This window comes from Kogia breviceps, chromosome 18 (assembly GCF_026419965.1).
Source record: "Kogia breviceps isolate mKogBre1 chromosome 18, mKogBre1 haplotype 1, whole genome shotgun sequence".
Classification (NCBI taxonomy): Eukaryota; Metazoa; Chordata; class Mammalia; order Artiodactyla; family Physeteridae; genus Kogia; species Kogia breviceps.
In genome coordinates this window covers 1,216,467-1,235,090 of record NC_081327.1, presented here as the reverse complement: position 1 = coordinate 1,235,090, position 18,624 = coordinate 1,216,467, and the positions used below count along the sequence as shown (strand labels likewise).

Genomic DNA, 18,624 nt, shown 5'->3' with positions numbered 1-18,624 from the left:
TAAGAATCTGCCTGCCAATGCAGGGGACACGGGTTCAATCCCTGGTCTGGGAAGATCCCACATGCCACGGAGCAACTAAGCCCGTGCACCACAACTACTGAGCCTGTGCTCTAGAGCCCATGAGCCGCAACTACTGAGCCCACGTGCCCCAACTACTGAATCCCATGAGCCTAGAACCCGTGTTCCACGAGAGAAGCCACCGCAATGAGAAGCCCGCACACTGCAATGAAGAGTAGCCCCTGCTCGCCACAACTAGAGAGCTCATGTGCAGCAACGAAGACCCAACAGATCCAAAAATAAATAAATAAAATAAATAAATTTATGTTTTTAAAAAAAAGATGACAAGAGGGACTTCCCTGGTGGTGCAGTGGTTAAGAATCCGCCTGCCAATGCAGGGGACAGGGGTTCGATCCCTGGTCACGGAAGATCCCACATGCCGCAGAGCAAGTAAGCCCGTGTGTCACAACTACTGAGCCTGCGCTCTAGAGCTCACGAGCCCATGTGCTGCAACTACTGAAGTCCGTGCACCTAGACCCCGTGTTCCGCCACCGCAAATGAGATGCCCACACACCGCAACGAAGAGTAGCCCCCGCTCGCTGCAACTAGAGAAAGCCTGCACGCAGCAACAAAGACCCAATGCAGCCAAAAATAAATAAAATAAAATAAATAAATTTACTTTAAAAAAAAAAAAGATGACGAGAGCTTGAACTAGGGTGCTGCTGATGGACTCAGGACACACGGATAATCTCAAACGGGCAGGACTGGGGATGGACGGATGTTGGTTTGATGGAGAGAGATGCTGGTTAAGGTGTTGCTAATCTTCCAATCTGCTTAGATGGCAGGACGTTCTCAGAATGGGGCATGGGGCAGGAGTGGGCAGGATCCCGGGGATCTTCTAAGGCATGACAAGCTTGAGGGGTCTCTGAGACACAAAAGTGGAGATCTGGGAATAAGGAAATGGGGGGCGGGGTGGTGTGTGGAACAGAGCATCGGTGGTGGGGCTGGCCAAAGACACTTACAGGTGGGCTGAGAAGCCTGAAGGACCGACAGAGAGGAGAGACCAACTCACTGTGGATTATTCAAGCTACAGTCAGCAGCACAGATGTGGGGCTGAAAACCCCAGACATCCGCTTGGTGTTCTTAAGGGCAAGAGGGGCAGGAAGGTGCAGCACAAGGGGCGGCTTCTGAGTGTCTTGTGGATAAACAGGAGGACGGATAAATGGATGGAGAAGGTGGGAAAGAGTTCCATAGAGAGTATAGCGTAGATCATAACTTCAAGGGGAAGAAAGGCCCCTTTTCCTCTGAGTCTAGAAGTCCAGGAAAAATGTGTGATACCACCACTCACTTTGATTAATACAATTACATGGATACGGTAAGAACTGACCTTAGTCAACACTCTCTATAGACCAGGCACTGTACTAAGCAGTTTGCTGCATTATCTCATTAGACCTTCAAACAACCCACTCACATACAAACTAGCCTCGCTGACTTCCTGAGAGCAGGGGGAGTAGAGTAGACAGAGGTCATACAAACCAAGCCCACTGGCTCTTCTCCTTGGGCCCAGAGCAAAATCACACTTTCCAGTCCTGAGCACCCAGCTGCGGCCAAATGCCTAGTCCTTGCCTGTAGGATACAGGGGAGTAAAGTATGTGTGCATCTGGGTGTGACCTGTCCCCTATCGCTTGCTGTTTCCCCTCCATCAGCTGGATTATGCTGGACCAACCTTAGAGCTATACATTGATGTCAGAAGGTGCCTGGGTCTCTAGATACAACTAGAGATTATCATAAGTGAAGTAAGTCGGAAAGAGAAAGACAAATACCATATGATGTCACTTATATGTGGAATCTAAAATATGACACAAATGAACCTACCTATGAAACAGAAACAGACTCACAGACATAGAGAACAGACTTGTGCTTGTCAAGGAGGAGGGTGAGTGGGGAGGGAAGGAGTGGGAGTTTTGGATTAGCAGATGCAAACTATTATACATAGGATGAATAAAGAAGGTCCTACTGTATAGCACAGGAACTATATTCAATATCCTGTGATAAACCATAATGGAAAAGGATATAAAAAGAGAATTACATATGTGTATAACTGAGTCATTTTGCTGTACAGCAGAAATTAGCACAACAGTGTAAGTCAACTGTACTTCAATTTTTTAAAAAAAGGGAAAATAAAAATTAAAAAAAGAAGAAGAAGAAGGTGCCTGGGTCTCTAAATAATGGTGTGGTCCCAAGCTGGCCAGCTGATGCACACTATAATTTGATGTGAGAGAAACCACCAGACCCCACAAAGGGGGTTTCACACAGCAGCTCAGAGGCACTGGTCCCCATGCATTCTCAAGGTTGCTGTGAACCCACCAGCCCAGCAGCTGTTGGCTCCTACCTGGGCATGTGCTACGTGGGAGGCCTCTTGTTCCCGTCCACAGCTGTCCATGCTCCAGCAAGCGGATCAACTCCGGTTTGGGAACTGGATGCCCTGTGGATGGAGAAGAAAACAGGACACAGGTGTTTTGATGAGAAGAATAAAACCCTTCCATCCTATCTGGGACTTCATGACAGGAACAAGACCATGAATGTAGCAGCTCCCAAAGTAAAGAAAATGTTGATTTGTGACTGGGAATCCAACGGCACAAACACCACTCCTGGGCTGCAACTGCTGTAGACGGTGGTGCTGTCTGTCTACACAACACCGCTTCCCTTGAACTTCATCAGTGGAAGCCAGCCCCGTGCAGGGGCGTGCCACTTTCACACACAGCCACGGGATGCTGGGAGTACTCCAATAAAACACAAAAGAAACCCACAACGCTGAAGTCAAAATAATGGCATTAAGGTCCTAGCAAGTTCACGTAGAAGTCTCAGGGCTGTGAGCTAGAGGCTGGTCCCTCTGCTGAACAGAAAAATTAGCCACAGAGGGGGCCATGGAATACTCACTCACACTGACCTGAGACTTTCTCTTGACAACAATCAGCGTGCCAGACAGAGAAGGTAAAAGGACTGGCTTTTGCAGGGTGTCCACCTGTGGCATGCCATGACATTCCTGTGCACCTTCTAAATGATCTCCTGCCCAGGGGAGGATCACGGCCCAGGCCTCAGAAAGTATGTGATGATAACTAGACACCAGTGGCCTTTGAACCGAGACTGTGCTGTTTAGGAAGATCCCTGGGTGGCACTGATGACAAATGCCATGTAAGGGTCTCCCTGACTCACCCACTCGTCTGAGAACAGCCCTGCTAACTGGGCTGTGGGGACACCTGACCTCACCAGGCTGGGCCAGTCAGCTTCCCTCCTGTGGAATCTGCAACAAAGACCTTAAACGGAGGCCCGAGGGTACTGGGCACTGGGATGAGGGCTGGTGTTCAGAAGGACATTGTTTCTATCCCACCGATCACTGCTACAGACACAGGGAGACGAGGCAGGAGGAGAAGCGACCAGAAAAATGCAGGGTCTGTGGGGAGGAGGAAAGGTGACTCCTGTGACCTTGATCAGCCTGGAAACAAGGCGGGTGGGGTCCCCCACAGGTGTGAGAGCTGAGCACTTACCCAGTGAGACAAGGAGCCCACAGATCTCCAGCATCACCTCTTGGTACAGGGTCCTCTGATCCAGGTCAAGCTGTCCCCACTCCTCCCGGGTAAAGGTCACGGCCACATCCTTGAAGGTCACCAACACCTGGAGAGTCAAACACAGGTAGTGGTGTTGGGCTTTTGCACTTGGATAGGATCAACCCTGTCACTCTGTTGCTGGTGAAGATGCAGAGAGACCCAGGCCTGAACCACTGAGGCCTGCTGATCGCCGAGTTCTGTGTTGGGCTCAAGGGGGAGGTGGAAGCAGCCTCTGGATATAACGCAACTGTGGCTGAGAGAAAAGCCTCCCGTGAAGGAAGCCACTGGAGATGACACAGACAACGGTGTTCCATTTGGACTGGGGGCAGATGGTGCGTGCTCTGGGAAAAATGTTCATGATGATAATTCCAACAATGGTAACAGCAAAGTGACAGGTGCTGAGCCTCCCTGGTACTCACGGTGCACCTGCCCCAGGCTGAGGTCTTCACATGCTGCAGTAAAGTGGCTAAAGATCCCTCGCTCTGGAGCCAGATTTCTGGGGTTTGAATGAAGACTCTTACATCTGACACTCGGGACTTCCCTGGTGGTGCAGTGGTTAAGAATCTGCCTGCCAATACAGGAGACCCGGGTTCGAGCCCTGGTCAGGGAAGATCCCACATGCCGCGGAGCAACTACGCCTGAGCCTGTGCTCTAGAGCCCGTGAGTCACAATTTCTGAGCCCGCATCCCACAACTACTGAAGCCCATGTGCTCTAGGGCCCGTGCTCCGCAACAAAGAGAAGCCACAGCAATGAGAAGCCCGTGCACCGCAATGAAGAGTAGCTCCTGCTCGCCACAACTAGAGAAAGCCCGCGCACAGCAATGAAGACCCAACACAGCCAAAAGTAAATAAATAAATTTTTATATATTAAACAAATCTGACACTTGCTGGCAGTGTGATCACGGGGAGGACGACCTCCCATCATTTCTCCAAGCATCAATTTCCACAGCAGTACAACAATCATTCCCGCTATGCCGATTCTTAGATCTAAAGAGACAATGTTCCCACACCACATGCTGTGGAGTGCCTGGCCCAGTTAAGTGTCCAGTGTATTTCGTGACTTTCACTACTCCACAGCCCACAAGGTAAATGCCATCGTCACCTCCATGTCACAGCCCGAGGCCTGAGGCCCAGGCAGCTCTAGAAAATCAACCACAACCTCAAATTTAAGGAAAAGAAGTGAGGGAATTCCCTGGTGGTTCAGTGGTTAGGACTCCATGCTTTCACTGCTGAGGCCCCAGGCTTAACAGCTGGTCAGGGAACTAAGATCCTACAAGCCACGCTGCGTGGCAAAAAAAAAAAAAAGGAGGGGGGATGGCGAGGCAGTGCGGAGGCAGCAGCTGCACGAGGGGCTGCGGCAATGGAGGCGAACCAGCAACCGAAACACCCGGATTAACGACGTCTCGTCCACGACCCTCCTGGGTGAGAATTATGAAGATGATGACCTAGTAAACTCTGATGAGGTTATGAAGAAACCATGTCCAGTACAGATTGTTCTTGCACATGAAGAAGACCGTAATTTTGAGGTTAATGAAGAAGCTTTGGAGCAGATATTGCTACAGGAGCACATAAGAGGTCTTCACATAGTAGTGGTATCCGTGGCAGGAGCTTTTTGTAAAGGGAAATCATTTCTACTGGACTTCATCCTTAGATATATGTATAACAAGGATTCTCAAAGTTGGATTGGTGGAAACAATGAACCACTGACTGGCTTTACATGGCGAGTTGGTTGCAAAACAGAAACAACAGGCATATGTCTGGAATGAACAAAAGTGGTTGTGCTGCTAATGGATACCCAGGGTGCCTTTGATAGCCAGTCAACTATCAGAGATTGTGCAACAGTGTTTGCTCTGAGCACTATGACTAGCTCTCTCCAGGTATATAATTTGTCTCAAAATATTCAAGAAGATGATCTTCAACACTTGTAATTATTTACAGAGTATGGCAGACTTGCAATGAAAGAAATCTACCAGAAACCATTTCAGACATTAACGTTTTTGATTCGCAACTGGAGTTATCCTTATGAACATTCATATGGTTTGGAAGGTGGAAAACAATTCCTTGAAAAGAGATTGCGGGTAAAACAAAATTAACCTGAAGAGCTACAGAATGTAAGGAAACACATTCGCAATCATTTCTCAAATCTTGGTTGCTTCCTTTTGCCACATCCTAGTCTTAAAGTTGCAACTAATCCTAGTTTTGATGGGAGATTGAAAGATATTGATGAACAGTTTAAATGAGAGCTTCAAAATCTGGTTCCAGTGCTACTTGCCCCAGAAAATTTGGTAGCAAAAGAGATAAGTGGATCTAAAGTCACTTGTAGAGATCTTGTAGAATACTTTAAGGCTTACATTAAAATTTATGCAAAAAGTCCATGCTTCAGGCAACAGCTGAATTTTGCTGCAGTAGCAGGAGCAAGAGAGAAAGTATCGAGCAGGTAGGCACTGGGGACAATCCTTACATTGAACCTTCAGATCTGGAAGCGAAAACACCTGGATCTCAAGGAAGTGGCGATTAAACAGTTTCGTTCAGTAAAAAAAAAATGGGTGGAGATGAATTCTACCGTCATTATCAGGACCAGCTTGAGGTGAAATAGAAGAAACCTATGCAAATTTTATAAAGCATAATGATGGCAAAAATATCTTCTATGCTGCTCATACGCCTGCCACACTGTTTGCAGTCATGTTTGCTACGTATATAATCTCAGGACTGACTGGCTTCGTTGGCCTAAACTCTATAGTCGTCTGTGTAACCTTGTCATGGGGTTAGCACTGAGGTCTCTTTGTACTTGGGCATATGTTACATACTCTGGGGAGTTCAGAGAAATTGGAACAATGATTGATCAGATTGCTGAAACACTATGGGAACAGGTATTGAAGCCCCTGGGTGATAATTTGACAGAGGAAAACATAAGGCAGTCTGTAACAAACTCTATCAAAGCAGGCCTGACTGACCAGGTGTCTCATCATGCCAGATTAAAGACAGACTGACTGACAGTTCATCTCCTCATGGACTCCACTCTTTCTTTTTTTCATACTTTTTGTACAATGAGAACTCAAATAAAAATAAACCAAAGTATACAATCAACTATAAAAGTAGTTTAGTATACCTGGCTTCACAGATGGCTACCACAGAGTGTGAAATTGTTTGTTGGTTTTAAGCATTCTATTTATGGCTCCTAAGACATGAAGACTGGCTGAGGAGCATTAGTTTTCATGCACACTTGTGCCATGTTTAATTCTTTTTTTCCCCTTTTTACTTAATCTAATGTTAGTGAAATCTGTCTTATGTAAAGGATATTTTACGGAAATATTTTAAGAAATCTATTTAGGGGGCTTCCCTGGTGGCGCAGTGGTTGAGAATCCGCCTGCCGATGCAGGAGACACGGGTTCGTGCCCTGGTCCGGGAGGATCCCACATGCCGCGGAGCAATTAAGCCCGTGAGCCATGGCCGCTGGGCCTGCGCGTCCGGAGCCTGTGCTCCGCAACGGGAGAGGCCACAGCAGTGAGAGGCCCGCATACCGCAAAAAAAAAAAAAAAAAAAAAAAAAAAAAAAAAAAAAGAAATCTATTTAGGGTCTCTTTAATACAGTGTCCCACTGAAATTTTAATTTTTAGAGAAGTTATGAATCACTGTATCAAGAATCAGATTGGAATTACAATGAAGCCTTTATTGAGCCATGACATTAAAAGTACATATTGCAGGCTTCCCTGGTGGCGCAGTGGTTGAGAGTCCGCCTGCCGATGCAGGGGACACGGGTTCGTGCCCCGGTCCGGGAGGATCCCACATGCCGCGGAGCAGCTGGGCCCGTGAGCCACGTCCGCTGAGCCTGCGCGTCCGGAGCCTGTGCTCCGCAACGGGAGAGGCCACAACAGTGAGAGGCCCGCGTACCGTAAAAAAAAAAAAAAAAAAAAAAAAAAAAAAAAACGACATATTGCTTTATTGCCTTCAATACCAGTATTACATAAATGCATGTATCAGAAACTCAACAGAAATTACACGATAACTCTTGTAGCTAAGAAAATGACTCTGAGGTGTACATTTGTCTTGCCTTTTAAAATCTATAAACCTGTCCTAAAAGGAGATGCATATCTGGTAAACTGAATGGTCTTTATGCAGTTTAGCCTTCATGTACATAAAATATGCCATTAATTTTATTGGGGGAGAAATTCCAACCAAAAATGTTGCCTACAGCTATGAGTTAAGAGTGTCTATACAGTGTGCAGCTTTTATTTTCTAAAAGCGCAGATAGGGCATGTATATGAATTATAAATATATAAACATGATTTTTTATTAAAAGTTTTATAGTTTATGACAAAATCTGGCTCTGTGGTAGGCAAATGAGTACAGTCTCTGTGAAGGAATGTTTGTGGCTCATGTCAGTGTGTGAATGCAGAGACAATTTGAAGTTTTTGATATATTTGTGATATTTATCTTCTTGAGGACTGCAATCTCACCCCCCAACCCCCCCAAGGGAATTCAACGGGAATGTTTATCGTGACTTTGTCCTCTGTAGCATTTTAAAGTTCTTTCCTGTAATTTATTTTTAGTACATACTTAAAATTTTGTTGTATATATACATTAAAAAAAAAAGGAACAGAAGTGGGAATTGAACATCCAGCCAGCAAAAGATGGCACAGAGTTGCCAGAAGATGAGCAGGTGGGAGCCAGGGGTACCTTAGATAGAATTAAAGCAGCCAGGAAAAGACTGTCCTAAGAGGCAGGAATTTTGCAAGTTCAGGGCCTCCTGGCTGAGTGCAGTGAGTAAGGGAAGAAGGGAAGAGGAAGAAGCATGGAGGAAGTCACGGGGCAGATCCAGTACAGGCCTGTGGGCCACAGTGCAGGAAGCTGTACTTATTATAAGTGTGATGGGAGCACCTGAGTGGGAGACCCATTCATTCATTTAACCATTTATTGAGTACCCTTTACAAGCCCAGGCTGTTCTAGGTCTTGGCAGAGAGCAGCAACAGGCGCTCACGGTCTAGGGCTGGAAAGAGATGCTAAACAAGCAACGATATAAATGAGCAAGACAATGTCAGAGGGACCCAAAGATTCCAAAGTCAAGAAAACAGAGTTTCCCTGGTGGGACAGTGGTTAAGAATCCGCCTGCCAATGCACGGGACAGGGGTTTGATCTCTGGTCCCGGAAGATCCCACGTGCCGTGGAGCAACTAAGCCCGTGAGCCACAACTACTGAGCCTGCGCTCTAGAACCCGTGTGCCACAACCACTGAGCCTGTGAGCCACAACTATTGAAGCCCGCGCACCTACAGCCCGTGCTCCACAACAAGAGAAGCCACCGCAATGAGAAGCCAGCACAACCCCAGGAAGAGTAGCCTCCACTGGCCGCAACTAGAGAGAGCCTGCATGCAGCAACGAAGACCCAACACAGTCAAAAATGAAATAAATAAAATTTTAAAATAAAAAATAAAGAAAAAAAGAAAGAAAATAGAGCGAGAAGACAAGAGGTCACAGCCTGCTTTCGACAGGGCACCAGGGAAAGCCTGTTTCAGGACAGCACACTGGAGTGAGTCTGAAATAAAGTGAGGAAGGAGCCAAGTGAATGGGAAGTTAACAAATAAGACAAGTCCTGACAGCGATCAGGACTATGATGAGGGTACTCAGGGCCATGGCTACGGAATTACCCAGGACCTCTTGTGTTTTCATGTCCAAAGGGACACCATACTCCTGCACACTATCACCACTTACCATATGTAACTGAACCTCAAACAGGAAAACAGATTCAATGGTAAGTCAGTTCCACTGGCTGTAAACTGAAAGACAAATTCCTTGGCCTTCTGGACACCCTGCCTGTCCTGACACCTTTTCTGTCCTAGCAGGGCTGCAATCCCCAAGCTGCTGCAGGCTACTCCGGCCTCTTCCCCACCCCAGCCCTTTTCTTTGTAAAGGTTACACAGCTGGGAATCCCAAGGGTCAGATTCCCCCAGGGAATCCCCTCTAAGATTAACAAAGGCTCAGGAGGCACCTCCGTGGAAAGAGAGCCAGAGTGATGATCCCTGCACCGTGCTAGACTCAGGGGGATACACGTCACCTATGTAATTTTTCTAGTTCCCTTAACCCAGTTGGAGGAACTTTAGCATAAAAGCCAGGGACTTCCCTGGCGGTCCAGTGGTTCAGACTCCGCGCTCCCAATGCAGGGGTCACGGGTTCCATCCCTGGTCGGGGAACTAGGATCCCGCATGCCTCACCACGCAGCCAAGAAAAACAAAACAAAACATAACCAAGTACAGCAGGGAAAGCTGCTCAAGGTCCTCGATTCGGGAAGGGGCGGGGCCGCAACACACAGAAAGGTCTCCGGACTGTGCGGCCTGCGCCCCTCCCTGCGGGTCCCTCCACGCCAGCGGTATGGGGTCAGGGGGATTCGAGAAGCCACATCTCTCCCTACCACACAGAGTCCCACTGACTGACTGACAGAAATGGGACCCTCCGTGTGAAGCCCCTAACCTGGATTCCCACCCGGAGCACAAGCGACCCCATCCCGAGGCTCCGACAAACAATGCCCTGGGGAGGACAAGGTGACGACTCACAGGACACCACCATCCAGCACAGCAGCGCGCCTCGGCCACGTGGGTGGGGTTCGAGCGGGCGTGGCCTGGCGCACCTTCCACTCACCTGCGCCGGGGTCACCAGCGCCGCCATCGCACCGCGGGGAGCGTAGGGCCACGTGAGGGCGCCGGAGACCGGCGGGTGCAGCGGGCTTAGCTGACCCTCCCCCAGGTCGTACAAAGGCACAGGTGGGCCCTACTGGCTGTCCTCCCCGCTCCGTCCTGACGTCCCGAGTAGAAGTCACGTAAGATAGAGACACAACCACGCCATCACGAACAAACGGCCTCCCTGACGACACAGGAAGTCCCGCCCCTGACAACGCGAGCCACGAACGCCCGTTTTCTGTGACGTCATCAGATCGCCGCTCACAGCCATCCCGCGGAGCATAGCCTTCAGGGTAATGTAGTTCTTGTCCTGCATCCGCCCGGTAGAGGGAGTCGGCTCCTTGGAGCCAATGTCCCAGAGGCGGGAGACTGGAGCTGGCAAAGGGCCGACGGAGGCTCCAACGAAGGAGGCGAGGCATTGGATGTTTCTAAAGGGGACACACCCAGTTTCCCTGTTGTGTTTCCTGTATCTTGTCATTTAAGATGCTCCTAACTGAGCAAGTGGACATACTATACGGTAAATTTTTTAAACTTTGTATTCTGCTGCCTCACCATCCCCACAGTCTGTGAGCACCCCGCCCAGGTGACTGAGTACACCAGAGTGATGAGGCTGTGGCCCCTGACACAAGCTGCCCTTGTCCTCCCTTGTGACCTAGTGACATTACAAGGCACCAATGAAATTCCCTCATGACGTCTCCCCACCCCCCGCCGCCTGACCTTGTCTTGGGGGCCTCTCTCTCTCTCTCTGGGCTCTCCTCCTGCTTGGTTGAGCCTGCTCCGAGGATATCATGATATCACTCAGATACAAAGTACCTACAGTCATAGATGTGAACTAATAAATTTTATCTTGCCACTGTTCAAATACATGCAGACTGAAGTTTCACAGTTCTGTGCGTTTCAGAGTGTTTGCTCAGGGTCTAGAGAGAACAGACTTCACACATGGCCATTACTAGGATGTTGCGGAAGAAGAGGTTGAGTGTCCCTTAGTTCTTCAAAAGTATGTTTGGAACATATACAGAAGATTTATTTTACAAAAAGTGAAAGTGCTTTAACATAAATTATAAATATAAGTTTATGTTATTATCCAAATATCTTCATATTTATTCTGTCCCTTCTATTTTTTGAAAACATAATCCCTTTAAGGGGAGACATTATATTGTAGACTCCATTCAGCAAGCAGGAACCCAACGAAAAACGTTGATGCGCACACTGCAGTGTCACTAAGTCACAAAATGCCTGCTTTCAATAGCTGCAACCAAAAAATATTATCTTATTACTCTCCAACTTCCTATAGATCAGAACTTTAGAGATAATTTTGTAGGCTTCAGTATATGCATTCAAGGTGAGACAGGCTGTGACCTGGGACCTGGGACCCTTTGCTGCAGTGCTTGCACCTGGAGGAACATCTCAAGCAACAGATACAAAGAAACTATAAGGGACTAAAAATAACAGTGTACATGTGCTTTCGGGCAAATTATGAACAGCAAGATACAAAAGACCAAAAACCCAACTGCCACTTCTGAGGTGTCAGAAGCAAAAGCAGGGTACTGTGCATGAGCCCTGCACAAAGCACCACCAAGGGCGTGGGCAGACCACCTAAGCCATACCTCCGTTCCAACCTATGATTCTGCCCCTACCCTCATCCCATTTAAGGGACCAGCTCACCCCCACATCAGGGACCAAGCAAGGGAAACTGTTACTTGCTTTTTTGCTCCCTTGTGCTGCAGCATGAGACCCAGTAAAGGCTTGTCTGAATTTCTTGGCTGGCCTCTGATTAATTTTGATTAAGGAGGCCAAGAACCCTGGTCAGTAACAAAGGGATAAGAAAGAAAAGATTTCATCCAGGATCATGACAGGGGAAATGGATGACAGCTGTAAGGAGGCCCATAAGGAAGTAGATGATGTGGCATTCTGCCTGTTTCCCACACAAAATAATTCATTCCTGCATGGGTACATCTCAGTGTTTGTGTTGAAACCCCAGCATGCCCAGCTAATACATACATACATACATACATATATATATAATACATTTATTTATTTTATTTATTTATTTTTGGCTGTGTTGGGTCTTCGTTGCTGCACACAGGCTTTCTCTAGTTGCGGCAAGCAGGGGCTACTCAGTTGCGGTGCGTGGCCTTCTCGTTGCAGTGGCTTCTCTTGTTGCGGAGCATGGGCTCTAGGTACACGGGCTTCAGTAGTTGCAGCACGTGGGCTCAGTAGTTGTGGCTCACGGGATCTAGAGCACAGGCTCAGTATTTGTGGCGCACAGGCTTAGCTGCTCTGCGGCATGTGGGATCTTCCCGGACCAGGGCTCAAACCCGTGTCCCCTGCATTGGCAGGTGGATTCTTAACCACTGCACCACCAGGGAAGCACCCAGCTATATAAAAAAAAATTTTTTTTGATGTGGACCATTTTTTAAAGTCTTTTATTGAATTCGTTACAATGTTTCTTTGTTTCTGTTTTTGTTTTTTTGGCCACACCACAGGACATGCGGGATCTTAGTTCCCTGAGCAGAGATCACACCCATCCCCCCTGTAGTGGAAGCTCCGATGCTTAACCACTGGACCGCCAGGGAAGTCCCTCAATTTGTTACAATGCTACTTCTGTTTTATGTTTTGCATTTTTTGGCCCAGAGGCATGTGGGATCTTAGTTCCCTGTCGAAGGATCGAACCCGCACCCCCTTCATTGGAAGGCAAAGTCTTAACCCCTGGACAGCCATGGAAGTCCCTAGCCCAGCTATTTTTCCATTTATTTATTTATTATTTAAAAAATTTATTTATTTATTTTTGGTGACGTTGGGGCTTTGTTGCTGATCGCGGGCTTTCTCTAGTTGTGGCGAGCGGGGGCTCCTCTTCATTGTGGTGAGCGGGCTTCTCATTGCGATGGTTTCTCTTGTTGCGGAGCACGGGGCTCTAGGCGCACAGGCTTCAGTAGTTGTGGCTCACGGGCTCTGGAGCACGGGCTCAGTAGTCGTGGCGCACTGGCTTAGTTGCTCCGAGGCATGTGGGATCTTCTCGGACCAGGGATCGAACCCGAGTCCCCTGCATTGGCTGGTGGATTCTTAACCGCTGCGTCATCAGGGAAGTCCCTATTTTTTCCATAAAATATTTCTAATTCAATTTCCTGAAATAGATACTGCTATGGTCTCAGCGTTTGTGTCTCCCTCAATTCATATGTTCAAAAGCTAATGCCTGTGGGAGGGAGGGAGACGCAAGAGGGAAGAGATATGGGAACATATGTATATGTATAACTGATTCACTTTGTTGTAAAGCAGAAACTAACACACCATTGTAAAGCAATTATACTCCAATAAAGATGTTTAAAAAAACCCTAATGCCTAACGTGATGGTATTAGGAAATGAGGCACTTTGGTAAGTAGCTAGCTCATGAGGGCTCTACTCTCATGAATGGAATTAGCGTCCTTATAAAAGAGGTCCCAGAAATTTCCCATCGCCTCCTCTCATGGGAGGATATAGCAAGAAGGAAGGCTGTCTGTGGACTAGGAAATGGGCTTTCACCAGACACTGTATCTGCCAGCACCTTGAGTTTGGACTTCCAACTTCCAGAACTGTGAGAAATAAATGTCTGTTGTTTATAAGCCACCCAGTCTATGGTGGTTTCTTATAGCAGTTTCAAATGGACTGAGACAAATACAATTAATTTTAAAATATGAGACTTATCGGAAAAGAAGTGCAACTTAACTAAATGCTATTTCCTACTAGGACACTGGCTGCCACAATCACAGTCTGAGAATGTGTGCAAAAGGGACATCTTACCCCCGAGAGATAAACATTTGTTATTGTTTGAGGAGGATGATAGTGTTCCAAATAATTATCCTAAAAATTGCTGGAGTGAACAGATCTAGCTCTTTCCTCCCTTTTCTGTACAAAATGTATTTTGAGGTAGCCAAATAGAAAATTATGGAAAAGTTTTCTTTATACAGGATTTCTAGCTAAGAAATGCAGAAATAGCAATAGAAGTAGGTACAAATGTTTCAACAGCTTATAAAATAATCAACTACCCAGCAATCATCAGTGCATGAAGACAATGGATAAAAGATGCATGGCAAAATGGTGCCTGCATAGAAACACTCATAACATTGGAACCCAGTTGCAAAAGAGAGACACCCAGAAATCAGAACAGGCTTATGTGATGCAGTCACAATTTCTCAGCACTGTGTGTGGAGTATTATGACCAAAGGCTGAAGCTGGATTTCAAACTTGTTTGGATGACAGGACTGCTCACTGAAATTGGGGGTAAAATTCTGTTATTCATGATGAGCTCAAGGTGGTTTGAGATATTCAAGAGAACGTGGAAAAGGATATGGGAGAGCATTTACAACAGACTCATCTGGGATTTCCCTGGTGGTCCAGTGGTTAAGAATCCGCCTTCCAATGCAGGGGACATGGGTTTGATCCCTGGTTGGGGAACTAAAATCCCACACGCCACGGGGCAACTAAGCCCGTGTGCCACAACTGGAGAGACGCGTGCTGCAACGAAAGATCCCGTGTGCCAAAACTAAGACCCGACGCAGCCAAAAAATTTTTTTTAGAAAAAAGAAAGAACAGACTCAGGATATGAGTTAGGGCTGGACAGGGACACTTATTGGCTGGCTGAGCAGTGTGAAGAAGGACTAAGAGGGGAGAGACCACAACATGGCAGGGAAGCCAATCCACTCATTTTATGGCTCCAGCTTCCTTCCTTTATAGTCAGATGTGAGAGAGACAAGGCCAAATATCATATTGGTATTTCTAGGGCACAAAGGCAAGGGAGACACAGTGCAAGGAGAAGCCTCTGATAGTCTGATGGACAAAGGGGGTGGGGATGAATAAAATGAATGAAGAATGTGGGAAAGGGTGGGATGTGGAGTATAGTAGAGAGAGTAATTTCAAGGGGAAGAAATATTCCTTTTCTCCTGAGTTGGGAAGACAATCTACAAGAAAACGTACATCACTATTATTCATTATGATTCATATTATCACACAGATAATACAAATAACTTATTTTTGTTGATCCACTTCCTATGAGGAAGGTACTGTTCTATGCACTTCTGTGCATTATCTCATTACATCCTAAAGCAACCCAAAGCCACAGAAATGATTATCGTTCTATTTGTCAAGAGCAAAATGAGAATTTTTAAAGAGTAGCTATAGCACAGGGAAAGAATAATGGGAAAGAATCCAAAGATATATGTATATATGAATCAGTTTGCTGTACATCTGAAACTAATACAACATTATAAATTAACTATACTTCAATTTATAAAAAGAGTAGTAGACTGATGCATAGAATATTTCAGATCCAATTAATTAGGTTAATTAGAAAACAACTCCAGCAAGGTGAGCTTCACATTCTCAGCATCCAGTGGGATTGTAAACCAAGCTCATTTTCTTATCTCCTCAGGAACACAGCAAACCACACGTCCCAGTCCTGGCACCCAGGTGTGGCCTCCTGTCAATGGAATGTGAGTGGAAGGGATGTTTGTGTGCAAGTGGTTATGACTTCTGCCCTCCTCTTTTATTTCTCCTATGCAAACAGGATGATGCCAGAGCAAACTTAAAGCCAGATGGTGATAGAAGGCATCTGGGTCCCTGAACAACTGTTCTCCCCAGAGCTCCATTCTGACCCACACTGGACCTTGATGTGAGCAAGAAACAAGCAGGCCCCCAACGAGGTCACACTGAGGAGCTTCCCACAGACATCCAGAGGCAGGAGTTCCCTTGCAGTCTGAAGCCAGCTGTGGCACACATCCAGTCAGCTCATGGTTGTCCTTGTGTACACATACTTTGGTCTCCTTTTCAGGAACATGGTTTGCATCTTCATCTGCAAGTTTTAGGCATCTCTTCCTGTGGGCCTTGCCCTAAATGGTTCTATTTTGGCTTTTCCTCACAGCCTCCCCATGAAGCAGATGCCTCACAGGCATCATTTTCCATAGGATGAAATCAACTCTCAGGGAGATAAATGTACTTGCTGAAAGGCAGGGATCTGATGAGCAGCTGAACAAAGTTGTACACCAGGCTGGCTGCATCTGGTGTCTGTAATGTATAACCACAAAGCTATGCAGCACTGCTCCAGAATGGGCCAAGTCCTGGCACGATGGTGATCTCTATTTAAAAAGACAGAAATATCATCAACCAAAGAAAATAAATTGATTATTTGAAGCTTAATCAAAAATAAAACTGCTGTTCAAAGACAGTTAAGAAAGTGAAAACTCAAGTCACAACCTGGGGAAATATATTTGCAAGAAATATACGTGATAAATGACTGATTCTCAATTTGTAAATAGTCCTTATACCCAAAATTAAAACAATAACACAATTTAAAGTATTTGCAAAAGTTTTGAAGGTATACATCACCAAAGAAGTATAAATGGTAAAGAAGAAAATGAAAATATGCTCCTGTCATTAATCACCATTGTAAACACAATTTAAAGCCATAGTGAGGTACTACTACACACTCATTTGAATGACTAGAATTCAAGAACAGATAATACCAAATTGATAAAGATGTGAAACAGTTACCACTCTCATATATTTCTTGAGGGAATAGAAATTGGGTGACTTCCCTGGCGGTCCAGTGGTAAAGACTCCACACTTCCAGTGCAGGGGGCAAGGGTTCAATCCCCGGTCCGGGAACCTAGATCCCAAATGCCGTGCGGCCAATAATAATAATAATAATAGGGCTTCCCTGGTGGCGCAGTGGTTAAGAATCTGCCGGCCAATGCAGGGGACACAGGCTCGAGCCCTGGTCCGGGAAGATCCCACATGCCGTGGAGCAAATAAGCCCATGTGCCACAACTACTGAGCCTGCACTCTAGAGCCTGTAAGCCACAACTGCTGAGCCCGTGTGCCACAACTACTGAAGCCCGCGTGCCTAGAGCCTGGGCTCCGCAACAAGAGAAGCCACCGCAATGAGAAGCCCAGGCACCGCAACAAAGAGTAGCCCCCTCTCGCCGCAACTAGAGAAAGCCCGTGCGCAGCAACGAAGACCCAATGCAGCCCCTCCCCCCCAAAATAAATAAATAAAATAATAATAATAATAAATAGAAATCGGTAATTAACTTTAGAAAATACAGTTGTACTCTTTTGAGATGGTATACATATACATATCATATGATATACACAGTAATTTCACTTGCAGGCATATCCTTAAGAAAAATTAAATCATATAACTCAGAAACACTTCTGTGGAAATAGTCACAAACATAGCAGCTTTATTCATAAAAGCCAAAAAACAATATAATATTTATGATTTTACTTTTATTTTTCTCCCATCATGTATTAAAATATCTAAACTAATCCCAAGATAGAGTGGCTCATGCTACATCTCAAGTCCCCATGCTGGAACCTACCTCAATTTCTATTTTTTGTATCTGGCTCTGTCAGAAGTGGAAACCTAAGGCCACCCAATCAGAATACACCTGCTCAGCTTTAGTTTTTCACACCCTAGCTCCAAAACTTCCCTATCCCCATATAAGAAAAGTTAACCCAGCTATGACCAATCAGCAATTGCCTAGTATGAATTCCTTGTCCTCAAGGACAGGAATTTTATGTAAGTAATCTGAAGTAATCTGTGTATTCTGAATAGCTCTTTGGAGCTCCTTCCTGTTTGCTACACTGGATGATTCCCAGTTTGTGAATCTGTACATAAAAGCCAACTGGACTCCAAAATTAACGTCTCTGAAATTTTCCCTTAACACATATGTCAAGACTTTTTTCCTTTTTAAAAAAAGATAGATTTCTATGGTACAAATATTTTAAATTCAATTTTATATTCTACTCTTGAATTTTTAATTTCTTTGCTTCCTTTCTTCTTGTTTTTGGCAGGTATAGCAATGCTACTTAGAGCTATCTGACATGTTCCCTGATTGATATACTGGTTTATGTAGTGCATATATCAATAGAAAGTACTTTTTGCACGAAAGGACACAGGTTTAAAGTAAATGTATAATACTAAACACTACTGCAAAATAATTTTAATAGATACCCAATGCTAGTTTAAGATATTTACTAATATCTTCAGTGTTACCAACATTTAGTTACTAACGTCAGACTTACTGAGTCTCATCAATCTGATTGGGCTCATTTGCATTTGCATTTTCCTGTTGGAAAATACAGTTCTTTTATTTTTAGAAAATTTAGTTTCTTTCTGGTAATTCTAATCTCAAGTGACATACAAGAATTTTGCCTTCATGGGTTTTAAATATTTCTCTCATTAATTTGTAGTAGTTATTGAATTTACTTATTATTTATATATTAACGCTTAAAAAGTATAGGTGGCTCAATATCTTATGTGTTTTCTTCTTATTTCAATTTTTATGATTTTTTTAAATAAAAGAAACCTGCTATT

The 18,624-nt window shown here is 45.5% G+C and overlaps 1 protein-coding gene and 1 pseudogene across 2 annotated transcripts in view; one reads left to right on the top strand and one right to left on the bottom strand.

Moving 5' to 3' along the window:
* Window positions 1-18,624, bottom strand: part of ZNF550 (zinc finger protein 550) — a 59,388-nt gene that overhangs the window by 6,280 nt on the left and 34,484 nt on the right. The window contains exons 1-3 of one of the 2 annotated variants that reach the window (XM_059044703.2): window positions 10,236-10,483; window positions 3,546-3,672; window positions 2,390-2,482 (exon numbers count right to left, since the gene is read on the bottom strand). In XM_059044703.2, coding sequence (XP_058900686.1) covers window positions 2,390-2,482; window positions 3,546-3,672; window positions 10,236-10,262 — 247 coding nt within the window. In that variant the 5' untranslated portion in view covers window positions 10,263-10,483. Of the gene's footprint in view, window positions 1-2,389; window positions 2,483-3,545; window positions 3,673-10,235; window positions 10,484-18,624 lie in introns of those variants that run through there. The other variant, XM_067019976.1, reaches the window with a different exon arrangement.
* Window positions 5,376-6,595, top strand: LOC131744825 (atlastin-2 pseudogene; annotated as a pseudogene).